The 13228-nt window shown below is 29.7% G+C and overlaps 2 protein-coding genes across 2 annotated transcripts; both read right to left on the bottom strand.

Annotated features, from left to right (window-relative positions):
• Positions 1-2264: 2264 nt before the first annotated feature.
• LOC105255095 (feline leukemia virus subgroup C receptor-related protein 2-like) lies at positions 2265-5369 on the bottom strand. The gene is made up of 7 exons (XM_025406042.1): positions 5120-5369; positions 4806-5037; positions 4435-4672; positions 3403-3614; positions 3175-3278; positions 2939-3049; positions 2265-2762 (listed from the first exon to the last, which is right to left on the bottom strand). Exons 1-7 carry the CDS (start codon positions 5320-5322, stop codon positions 2414-2416), a joined length of 1449 nt encoding a protein of 482 aa, XP_025261827.1. The 5' UTR covers positions 5323-5369; the 3' UTR covers positions 2265-2413.
• A 1794-nt stretch (positions 5370-7163) lies between these two features.
• On the bottom strand, positions 7164-11634 carry LOC112637093 (feline leukemia virus subgroup C receptor-related protein 2-like). The gene is made up of 7 exons (XM_025406027.1): positions 11354-11634; positions 11049-11280; positions 10675-10912; positions 9560-9771; positions 9305-9408; positions 9068-9178; positions 7164-8856 (listed from the first exon to the last, which is right to left on the bottom strand). Exons 1-7 carry the CDS (start codon positions 11554-11556, stop codon positions 8508-8510), a joined length of 1449 nt encoding a protein of 482 aa, XP_025261812.1. The 5' UTR covers positions 11557-11634; the 3' UTR covers positions 7164-8507.
• Positions 11635-13228: the final 1594 nt, after the last annotated feature.

The following is a 13228-nucleotide window of genomic DNA, read 5'->3' as shown; positions in this document are numbered from 1 at the left end:
CTCCGCAAATAGATGACGATAATACGGGATGTAACATCACCGCAGTAATAGAATACATTCTACGGGTTCTCACCGCATAGCAAATTAATGATTCAGGAAAACTGATAGACACGCTGCGCTAAATTTGTACAGTAGCAGCAATAAATTTTCAAAGCTGAAATATCCGAGTATAAATAAATTATCACGTTTCTTTTGAGTATTCGTTCAAGATATTCAAATTTAAAGTAAAAAGGGCATCAAAATTGCTTAAAAAATGAGACGTTAATAAAGTCATTTAGTGATTAAAATTACAAGTTGACTTAACGTAACAATGAAACATATGCATAGATATTTATCGGATCAATGTTTTTCATCGTTGGATGTTTTAAACATAGAAGCGAGAACACGTCCATTGTAGTAACGGGTGTTGTAATAGCTTACGTGAATTAAGGACGTGTCTGGAATTTAAGATCGCACGCGCGACCGTAATGCATACTCTACGAATTCGCAAGATCGATGGACGTTGCTTGCATTTGCCTACATAAATTCGCTCGGGGCGATCTAGAAACGTGGCGGGCTAACTAATCACCGGATTGACAGTGAAATTGAATTGAGTGACGTTAATTGGGATTCCGACTATATGTTTTACTCTTAAAATTTACTGACTCTCATCGATCGCGCATAACAATACTCATCGCGGTATTAACTCTTTTATTCGTCAAATTTTTTTTATAATTAAATTTATTTTATTAATTACTTTTTATGAGCATCTTACATTTATAAATATTTGAGAGATATCGAATACATATATTTTATTTCTACAGAAATAAATTTTTAATGATAAATTCTTGGGCAAAAATCGGAATCGACTATTCCCTCCTCAATTTGATTTTTCTTGAAAGACGATATCATATTAATCTTTTCTTACTTTGTAAAATGTAGAAATGTTTTATGCGTAAGATTATTTTGCGAATACAAGTCCGCGAGTATTTATCGTAAATATAAGGGAACGATTCTATCTCTGAAAAATTCTTTCACCTGACTTGCGCGAAAAAGATAAATAAAGAGAAAAGACGGGCGTTATCACGCCACGCGACTCACGCGAATTCGAGATAACAACGCTGTCGCAGGCAGACGGTACGAGTGTCGGGTTGATCGAAAGCATGCTATATAATAGCTCGCGCGTCGAGAGAACTTTTGTTCTCTGATTGAGTATATCAAGTATTCCGGTCGAGTAACAAGTGGTAGACGCGTTCGTCATGTCACGCGTCAAATGCAGCGTATTATGCGGCGTTCATTTCCATGGCTTTGTTAATCTAAAAACAGGATTTGAGGTGTTCTTCTGCTCCTTCTCTTTCTCCCTCATCAATTAAAGTTTCGCGCCGAATTGCTTCTGTTCTTCGGTCTGTGTAGTCGAGTCGATATGTTGAAATTTTCGCTTCGTTATATTATTTTCGACGGGCGGTCTGTTTGAGAGCAATTATGCACATGGACATTTTTCAGAAATTTTTACATATAAGAAGAATTTAGCGCAAAAATAGAGATAGAAAAGATTTTGACAGAAAGGAATTGTGTTTGTGGTCGAAAAATAGTAAACATTTTTTATTAATTAATAGATATATTTATTTTCAGAATTATATAGTGTCAATAAATCTTGAAGCGTTTACGTAAAATATTGGAATTTTTGCAATGTGTTCTGTGATTGTTTATTTGACTACACTTAAATATAAAAATATATTTATATTTTAGATATCAATGATTTAAAAATGCATTTTAAAACTTGGTGGAAATATATATTTATTCTATTTCTATAATTTATATTCACATTTTCCTCATATTTTTTATTTTTCATAATACATAGTGTCATTTTTCAAACATACTGTTTACATAAAAATAAATCAAACAAGTAATCGTATACAATCTGAACTCTTATTGCATATAACAAGATAAAGAACAAAATATCATAAAAGTTAAGAAAAATTTTACAATTATTTATTATCATTGAGAAAAAAATCATTAAGTTTTAATTTCAATGTGCACGAGCTCTTTATTGCTTATTCATTACTTTTTTAGATATTAGCTCATGTTAAAGCTTTTCTCATAAAGTTAATCTTATTAAAAAATAATTTTATTACATTTTATAGAGATAATATCAAAGTAGCCATATTACTTGTTGGCATAAATTCATTTTGTTATTAAAAGAAAATTTAAAATACACGGTTTTATATATTCGCGTAAGAATAAAGCGCTTCCGTTTGATTATGCACAAAATACGAAAATTATTTTTTATCCATTAAAATTTATTATTACAATTGTACATTGTTTAAAGATGTTAAAGTATACATAAAAAACCAGCATAAAATCAGGATTATCTAAAAAAAATACGTATATATAAATATAAGATGAACAATTTTTTTTCAATATTCACATCGAATTAATTGGTATTATAAGTTAGTTGGTCGGTTTCTGGAACATTATCAATGTTGTCGTTCTCTAGCCTCACAGTTCCTTCGATCTGAGCTTTCTTCTTTGCATCCTGACGTCTTTGCTCATCTTTCGTTAAAATAGTTAAGATGAAACCGAACAACAGAATCGAGCTTGAGACAATGTGTACTGGAATATCGCCGTACTCTTTTAATAATATTCCCAATATTATAACAAGTATCATTCCATAAAGATTATTTGCTATATTTAAGATTCCCGCGGTTAAATTCTCCGACTCCGGATATGTATATTCGGTGCACAACTCATATCCCAATGCAAAGTATCCCGACATGAAAAATCTATAATGAATATGGTTAAGAAAGTAACATATTATTCGCGGGAATTTTATTTCACATTTTTACTATTATAGATACACACACACACACACGCGTATATACATATATATATATATATATATCTAGGGTATGTATATATATATATATATATATATATATATATATATATATATACATACCCTAGAAGAATCGACGACACGTATACCATCCATTTTATACCGCAATAAATAAATACCGAAAATAGTACTAGACCGCACAATGAGAGAAAGTAAACAGTTACGGCAGTCTCTCTAAAAGTAATAAATTATTAATTGGCAAAAATAGCAAGGAATGATTTGTGATAACCAACAGTTTGCAGCAGTCAGAGTAAATTGAAATTGTCTTTTCAAGAAAATTGTATAAATATCTTTCTTACTTGAATTTATGTGTTTTGTCAAGGATGATACCCAAAACAACAGCACCAATCGTACCACTGATAACCATACATAATCCAATTCTACCCGCATCTTCTTCTCCATTCTAGAACATATGCGTCTTGATTTTAGATATATATATGAAATATTTGAAAATATTTTTGGTGAATTTCTCTCTCTCTCTCTCTTTTTCAATCTGTTACATTTAAATTGGAAATTCACTGGCTCACCTCAAAGTGCACAAGGAATATTTGATTAAGTAACGTAGACACAGCATTCAGTACGCCGATACTCAAGCCGTGAGAATTACAAAGCATATTGAAGTTTTTATTTTTGTAAAGTCTTTTAATCGGTCCAATCAATTCCCCCTTTCTCTTCGATCGATTCAATTTTTGCAGCGCCCGCGATTCGCTCGGCGGCAATTTCGGCTCTTCCTGAAATACTGATGCAAAACATCTTTGAGAGAATTAAAAATAATATAATGGTTTCTTAAAGCACATCAGCGATTTAATTAATTAAATCCGTTAATAAGTCCGTATCCTCTACCGTATCTAGCTATCGATTAATGTAGATAAAAATAAACCGGATGTGAAAACTGGAGTTAAAATGAGTTATTAATTAATAGCTGTGACTAGATATTTCGACTAATATAAATTAGTCGAAATATTTGATCACATTGAAAATTCATAAATATTACGCTGAAGAAAGACGAGATATCGATACATATTATTGAGTTTTTCATTTTGTTAGTAAAAATTTTCTTGATATATTGGATGTACATTAATAAAATCATATTTGGACATATACGGGCTACATGAGATACGTGAGAAACATTTGGATATATTTATAAGATATGCAATGAATGTGGCTTTTTAATTTAGATTTACGAAAGATTATTTTATGAAAAATATTTATAACTCAATTACTATAATTAAATATATAAAATATAAAATTTATAAAATATTGCATAAATATTATAAATAAATTTTATATTAATAAATTAATATTGAATGAATGTATGAAATAAAAAAATTTTATTTTTTAAAACTATTCTTCATCTATATTGGATTAGAAAAATGATCATAAAAAACTATGTAGAAATTAAAATATTAAAATTGCATTATAAATAAATTGCATTATAAAATTGCATATATAAATATTGAATTAACTTTGAGGTCTATTTCAATTATTATTTCAATTATTATTATAATAGATGAACATTAAATAATCAACTAGACTACAATGAATTTCATATAACTTACGTATGAGCACTAGAAGGAATACAGTCGTGGTAATGATTACAAGGGTCCAGCATAAACGTGATAGATCGTTGCCAGTATCATCTAGATTTTCGTGATTCTTCACTATTATGGGCGGCAAGAGAAAACCCAAAGCAACTCCCATTTGGTTACCAAAAATACCCAAACACGTAGCGGTCGAGAGTTCATTAGAAGGAAACCATTGCGCGGCCAAGCGCCCTGGTATTGGTAGGACCAGAGTCTGATAGATTATAGTTTAATTATTATTAAAAGAAAACGTGATAAAGAATGTAAATAATATAAGTAAAATAATATGAGAAAAAAGAAAATATAACACAGATATAAAGGTTTTCTAATGAGATTAAGAGAATAACCTGGCTAAATCCGACTATAGACTGACCGATGAAAACGATGTAGAAGTTGTCGGTATGAATAGAAAAGATTTTTATCCATGAGCCCAGGCAAATCAAACCGCTGCCTAAAATGGCGGTCCATCGCAGACCGCACTTGTCTGATATATATTGCACTGGTATTACAAATATGACATAAAGCAGCATGAATATCATCGATGTCCAGTCGACCATTAACGAAGATACTCCATAGTATCTGAGTAATATATAATAAGAGTAGTCACAGTCACTTGTATTTTCCTTATTTTGAGAGAAATTTTGGAAGAAATATATTATACCTGGTGACTACGTTAGTTATAATCGAATATTCTATCCATTGATAAGCACCTGCCCCATTATAAATCATATAGATGATCAGTATTATCCATCTTTTCTTATACCTTTTCAATTTTAATGGTTCGACATTGGATGGCTCGCTTAGTTTCGCAATTTTTATCGAATTTTTTATAGTAAGCACTTCATTCAGATTTGTATCTTCCATTCTTGTATTTTCGCAAGAAACTTTGATATATTTATTTATACTATAGAAATTATAATCTCAAATCTATATTTAAAAGAAGGAAACAGTTTTCTTGAATTATTTATTTAATAAATTTTTTTACGATATTCACTCCCAACATTATGTAAAATTGCTCAAATTATAAAATTTTGTAATGTATTAGTTACACTTTTTAAAATTTATTAAGAATAAATTATCCAGAATAGTAAATTAGAGCGGTTTCTTTGATTCCAAATTGTATTTCAAAATTTTCCATTCCGCGAATTTAAAAAAGGGGAAACGACGCTCAAATAACATCGATGTTGACTGCAATTGAGATAAAATATAACTGAGCGTCAGTGTTATGTTTCCCCTACAAAACCAGAATTTAACGCTACTTGTGAATTTACCTTATCTATATTTAGGATTAAATAGGATGATGTTTTTAATTTGAAGACTTAAGAAACTGGCAACATGTATCATTGTACTTAGTCTTATCATAATTTTTATCTGATTTGGTTGTCATATTTTAATACTGTTCTAAATAAAGCAACATGGCAGAATTCATCTTGTGTTTCTAAAGCAATAAATTTTAGAAATTTAACAATTTGTACATGTATAATGTAAATTACATTGCGATACAAATTTGAAATTGCATTTCTGCTCGAATAAATTAAGAATATTGGAAGCAATAATATAATTTTGACATAAATCACATATAGGAAGATCAGCTAGATTCTATCGGATTCTACACAGAGCGAATGGGTGTCTGAATTACGTGACAACGGTATTCTGAGTGAATATCGCATTGACAATAAGATAAGATCCGCATATTCGTGTAATTTCAGTGAGTTTCAGAATATATGTACCAATTGTAGATGAGAAAGATAGAGGGAGAAAGAGAGAGAGGAGGGGGGAAAGGGAGAGGCAGAGGGAGAGAGAGAGAAAGAGAGAGAGAGATGTATGATTAGAGATGTATTCTGTTATCGAGATTCAAACTTTGAATGTTCTTGTGACAGACATTATTGGTCGCAATTTGCATTCTAAATCAAGAATACTATTCCGTTTCCGAAATATATATGACCATGATGGAATTTCTTAAAATTTCATTAAAATCTTTGCTTTTTTGTCTAAATAATTAATTGTTAATTAATATTATATAATCAGACGTGTACTATGCTGGATTAAAATTATGTTGAAGAAATTATCTTATATCTGCAAGATAAAATATACTTCAGGCAAGTTATCGTATACAATTTTATATTAAAGTCGAAATATATATATATATATATATATATATATATATATATATATATGTTATAATGTAGATCTTCTGTTACTCTTAGAATTAATTAAACTCTTATTGCGTAACAAAATAAAGTCAGAATATCCAGAATACTATAAAAGTTAAGAAAAATTTTACAATTATTTATTATCATTGAGAAAAAAGATTATTAAGTTTTAATTTCAATGTACATGAGTTCGTCAATGCTTATTCATTACTTTTTTAGATACAAGATCGTGTTAAAGCTTTTCTCATAAAGTTAATATTCTTAGAAAATAATCTCATTACATTGTATACGATAGAAATAATAACAAATTACGCCATATTAATTGTTAGCAAAAATTCATGTTATTAAAAAAAAATTTTAAATACACGATTCTACATATTCGCGTAAAAATAAAGTGCAGTTTGATTATGCACAAAATACGGAAAGTATTTTTATTCATTAAAATTTATTATTACAAATGTATATTGTTTAAGGATGTAAAAATATATATTAAAAACCAGCCTAAAATTATAATTATCTACAAAAAAATACATATATATAAATATTCACAATAAAATAAAAAAGCTAAAAGATCGTGGCGCAAGGTGTTAGAGCGTAAAAGTGATAATAAAAGACTCTAAGTAAGAGACATGATATATTAAATCAGTTAGATATCAAATACATACGTACGTTTCAGTCTATTCAAGATCCTTTTCAATGATCGAGAAACACATTAGAATGTAAACAAATTTAAACTATTAAATAATAAACAGAACACGATTACAAAAAACGAACGTGATAGAAAGCGACAAACGATAAATAAATAAGTAACAGTCGCACATTTGAAACGCTAACAAATGATGTGACGAGAGCGTTAAACGGTTAACAAATCAAAAAGTTATCAAGAATCGATAGTAACATACATATCCTTCGAAAAAAAGCCGACGCTCATATCTCCTTACGAGAAAAGACGCAGAAACTCGCACACGTGGAGAATGCCTTATGACGACTATGCACTGTGATAAATCAAAGTGGAGTCATGTGTAAAGTTGTAGGAACAAACGATAGAATTATGTAGAAGTGGCTTCTAATTTGTCAGTTATCATTTAATCGTCTATCGTTTGAAGGTCCTACACCTGTACACATGACTTTACTTTGTTTCACGCTTCTCTGTTTTCTTCCATTATAGTCATCTACCTTGTTATACCGCTCGAAAAATTCGATGGTTACCTGTTTCCTTTTTTTTTGGATTTTCTTCCTGGACAGCTTCGTGAATTTTTACAGAGTTTTCGACTAGTTTATTTTATCTTTCTGATTTCATGGCTTTCTTCACGTTGGAAAAATGTTGGGACTTTTTTCATCGTGAGACTGTCGCACAATGCATAGTCGTGATATGGCATACTCCATGATTGCGAGTTTCTGCGTCTTTTTTCGTAAGGAGATGTGAGCGTCGGCCTTCTTTCGAAGGATATGCATCTTACTAGCGTTTATTGATAACTTTTTGATTTGTTAACCGTTTAACACTCTCGTCACATCTTTTGTTAGCGTTTCAAATGTTTGCGACTGTTACTTGTTTATTTATCGTATGTCGCCTTCTATCACGTCCGTTTTTTGTAATCGTGTTCTGTTTAATATTTAATAGTTTAAATTTGTTTACATTCTAACGTGTTTCTCGAGCATTGAAAAGGATCTTGAATAGATTGAAACGTACGTATATATTTGATATCTAACTGATTTAATATATTATGTCTCTCTTACTTAGAGTCTTTTATTATCAGTATTACGCTCTAACACATTGCGCTATGGTCTTTTAGCCTTTTTATTTTATTTTGTATATTTATCATTTGGACCGTTTATTGTTCTGTTTTTGTTTATATGAATATAATATGAACAACTTTTTTTCGATATTTATATCTATTAATTCGTATTATAAGTTAGTTTGTCAGTTTCTGGAACATTATCAATGTTTTCGTTCTCGAGCCTCACAATTCCTTCGATCTGAGCTTTCTTCTTTGCATCCTGACGTCTTTGCTCGTCTTTCATTGAAACAGTTAAGATGAAACCAAGCAATACAATCGAGCTTAAGATCACGTGCACCGGAACGTCGCCGTATTCTTTTAGTAATATTCCCAGTATTATAACAAATATTATACCATAAAGATTATTCGCTATATTTAAGATTCCCGTGGTTAAATTCTCCGACTCCGGATATGTATATTCGGTGCACAACTCATATCCCAGTGCAAAGTATCCCGACATGAAAAATCTATAATGAACATGATTAAGAAAGTAACATATTATTCCCAGGAATTTTATCTCACAATTTTACTATTATAGACACACACACACACACACACACACACACACACACACACACACACACACACACACACACACACACACACACACACACACACACACACACATATACTAATACATTATTTAAAATACATTAACAAATATATATGTATACATACCCTAGAAGAATGGACGACACATATACCATCCATTTTATGCCGCAATAAATAAATACCGAAAATAGTACTAGACCGCACAATGAGAGAAAGTAAACAGTCACGGCAGTCTCTCTGAAAGTAAATTATTAATTGACAAAAATAGCCAGCAATACATGATTTGTAATGACCAATAGTTTAGAGCAGTGAGAGCAAATTGGAATTGTATTTTCAAGAAAATTGTATAAATATCTTTCTTACTTGAATTTATGTGTTTTGTCAAGGATGATACCCAAAACAACAGAACCAATCATACCACTGATAATCATACATAATCCAATTCTACCCGCATCTTCTTCTCCATTCTGGAATATATGCACATGTTGACTTTAGATACATATTTATATACGAAATGTATGGAAATATGTTTGATGAATTTCTTTCTTTCTCTCTTTTTTCCTTTTGCTACAACTTTTTTCGATTTGCTACAGCTAAATTGGGAATTTACTAGCTCACCTCAAAGTGCGCGAGGAATATTTGATTAAGTAACATAGCCACAGCATTCAGTACGCCGATACTCAAGCCGTGAGAATTACAAAGCATGATGAAGTTTTTATTTTTGTAAAGTCTTTTAATCGGTCCAATCAATTCCTCTACATTCTTAGTTCGATTGAATTTTTGCAGCGCCCGTGATTCACTCGGTGGTAGTTTTGGTTCTTCCTGAAAGACTGATACAGAAACATTTTGAGAGAATTAAAAACAATATAATAGTTTTTTGAAGTAATCTAATTAATTAATCCGTATCCTCTGGCGATTGGTTAATGTAAGTAAAAACAAATCGAATATGAAAACTGAAATCAAAGTGAGTTAGATTATTTATCGAAATATTACATTGAAAATTAATGAATATAAAATTATAATTATAATTATAAAACGAGATCGGTACATGTTACCGAGTTTTTTTTATTCTGTTAATACATTCTGTTAAACATTTCCTCGATACTTTAGAATCAATAAAATCGTATTTGGATACGGGCTATACATGAGATAGGTGACATTTAAATATACATTAGATATGAACGTATAGCTTCCTAATTTAGATATATGAAAGATTATTTTATGAAGAATATTTAACTCTTAATCACTATAATTAAATATGTTGAAAAATATTGCATAAATAAATGTAAACTTCACATTAATAAATTAACACTTTTGCACTTCAGCTAATTTTATCATATGTATAAGCAATTGCAAGGCATTTTTTGGTACCTTTGGTGAATATTAAAAAATGTTATTATGTCAAATAAAAAAATTCTATTTTAGTAACTGTTCCTAGTATCACAAATAATTAAAATTAATTGAAAAATTAATATTAAAAATAATTTTATTATAGAATGTATGTCGCCATAGCTGGAGTACAAAGGATTAATATTGAGAACGAATGTATGAAATATACAAAATTTTATTCTGCATCTATATTAAATTTAAAAAATAATTGTGTGAGATTATAGAGAAATTAAAATGTTATTTCCATTAAACTTAAATCTCTATTTCAATTATAAATAATAGATAAAAATTAAATAATTATACATCAAAGTCAACAAAAATACAATAGGTTTCGTATAACTTACATATAAGCACTAGAATGAATGCAATTGTAGTAATAATTACAAGAGCACAGCATAAAGACGATAGATCGTTGCCGATGTCATCTAAATTTTCATGATTTTTCACTATTATTGGCGTCAAAAGGAAACTTAATGCTATTCCCATTTGGTTGCCAAAAACACCCAAACATGTAGCAATTGAAAGTTCATTAGAAGGAAACCATTGCGCGGCCAAGCGCCCTGGCGTTGGTATAGTCAAAGACTAATAGAGTAGAGTGTAAATATCATTAAAAGAAAACAATGCGTGATAAAGAATATGTAAATAAAGTAACATAAGAAAAAAAATGACAAAAGAAGATATAATACAAATATTTTCTAAGAGAGATTAAAACAATAACCTGGCTAAATCCAACTATAGCCTGACCGATGAAAGCAATGTAGAAGTTGTCGGGATGAATAGAAAAGATTTTTATCCATGAGCCCAGGCAAATCAAACCGCTGCTTAAAATAATGGTCCATCGCAAACCGCATTTGTCTGATACATATTGTACTGGCAATACAAATATCACGTATAGCAGCATGAACATCATCGCAGTCCAGCCAACCATTAACGAAGACACTCCATAATATCTGAATAATGTATAGGAGAAGACATATTCATTTATGTTTCCTTTGTTTAAATTTTGAGAGAAATATACAATACCTCGCGATTATGTTAGTTATAATCGAATATTTTATCCATTGATAAGTACCCCCTCCATTAGCAATTATAAAGATGATCAGTATTATCCATCTTTTCTTATACTTTTTCAATTTTAATGGTTCGATATTCGATTGCTCACCTAGTTTCGCAATTTTTACCGAATTTTTTATAGTAAGCACTTCATTCAGATTTGTATCTTCCATTCTTGTGTTTTCGCAAAGTACGTGTTGCAGGAATATTTGATATATTTGCTTATATTATAGAAATTATGATCTCATAAATCTATATTTAAAAAAAGAAGACAGTTTTCTCAATTTATTTATTTAATAATTTTTGTTTCTAAGATATTCACTCCGGACATTTGTAGAACTGTTCAAAATATAGAATCTTGTAATATATTAGTTACACTTTCTAAAATTTATTAAATCTCGAATGGTAAATTTGAGCACGATTTCTTTGATATGCAACTGTATTTCGCGGTTCAAAATTTTCCATTCCGCGAATTTAAAAAAGGGGAAACGACACTCAAATAACATCGATGTTGACTGCAATTGAGATAAAATATAACTGAGCGTCAGTGTTATGTTTTCCCTACAAAACCAGAATTTAACGCTACTTGTGAATTTATCTATATCCTTATCTATATTTAGGATTAAATAGGATGATGTTTTTAATTTGAAGACTTAAGAAACTGGCAACATGTATCATTGTACTTAGTCTTATCATAATTTTTATCTGATTTGGTTGCCATATTTTAATACTGTTCTAAATAAAGCAACATAGTAGCATTCATCTTGTGTTTCCAAAGCAATAAATTTTAGAAATTTAACAATTTGTACATGTGTGATGTAAATTACATTGCGACAAAATTTTGATATTGCATTTCTGCTCGAATAAGTTAAGAATATTGGAAGCAATAATATAATTTTGACATAAATCACATATAGGAAGATCAGCTAGATTCTATCAGATTCTACACAGAGCGAATCGGTGTCTGAATTACGTGACAACGATATTCTGAGTGAATATCGCATTGACAATAAGATAAGATCCGCATATTCGTGTAATTTCAGTGAGTTTCAGAATATATGTACCAATTGTAGATGAGAAAGATAGAGGGAGAAAGAGAGAGAGGAGGGGGGAAAGGGAGAGGGAGAGGGAGAGAGAGAGAGAGAGAGAGATGTATGATTAGAGATGTATTCTGTTATCGAGATTCAAACTTTGAATGTCTTGTGACAGACATTATTGGTCGCAATTTGCATTCTAAATCAAGAATATTATTCCGTTTCCGAAATATATATGACCATGATGGAATTTCTTATTAAAATTTCATTAAAATCTTTGCTTTTTTGTCTAAATAATTAATTGTTAATTAATATTATATAATCTGACGTGTACTATGTTGGATTAAAATTATGTTGAAGAAATGATCTTATATCTGCAAGGTAAAATATACTTCAGGCAAGTTATCGTATACAATATAATATTAAAGTCGAAATATATATATATATATATATATATATATATATATATATATATATATGTTATAATGTAGATCTTCTTTTACTCTTAGAATTAATTAAACTCTTATTGCGTATAACAAAATAAAGTCGGAATATCCAGAATACCATAAAAATTAAGAAAAATTCTACAATTATTTATTATTATTGAGAAAAAAGATAATTAAGTTTTAATTTCAATGTACATGAGTTCGTCATTATGCTTATTCATTACTTTTTTAGATACTAGATTGTGTTAAAGCTTTTTTCATAAAGTTAATCTTATTAGAAAATAATCTTATTACATCGTATACGATAGAGATAATAGCAAATTACGCCATATTAATTGTTGGCAAAAATTCATGCAGTGTTATTA

This window comes from Camponotus floridanus, unplaced genomic scaffold, assembly GCF_003227725.1.
Source record: "Camponotus floridanus strain SB8 unplaced genomic scaffold, Cflo_v7.5 scaffold13, whole genome shotgun sequence".
NCBI classification, from domain to species: Eukaryota; Metazoa; Arthropoda; class Insecta; order Hymenoptera; family Formicidae; genus Camponotus; species Camponotus floridanus.
Note: the sequence above shows the minus strand (reverse complement) of the source record. Positions and strands in the feature narration are given on the sequence as shown.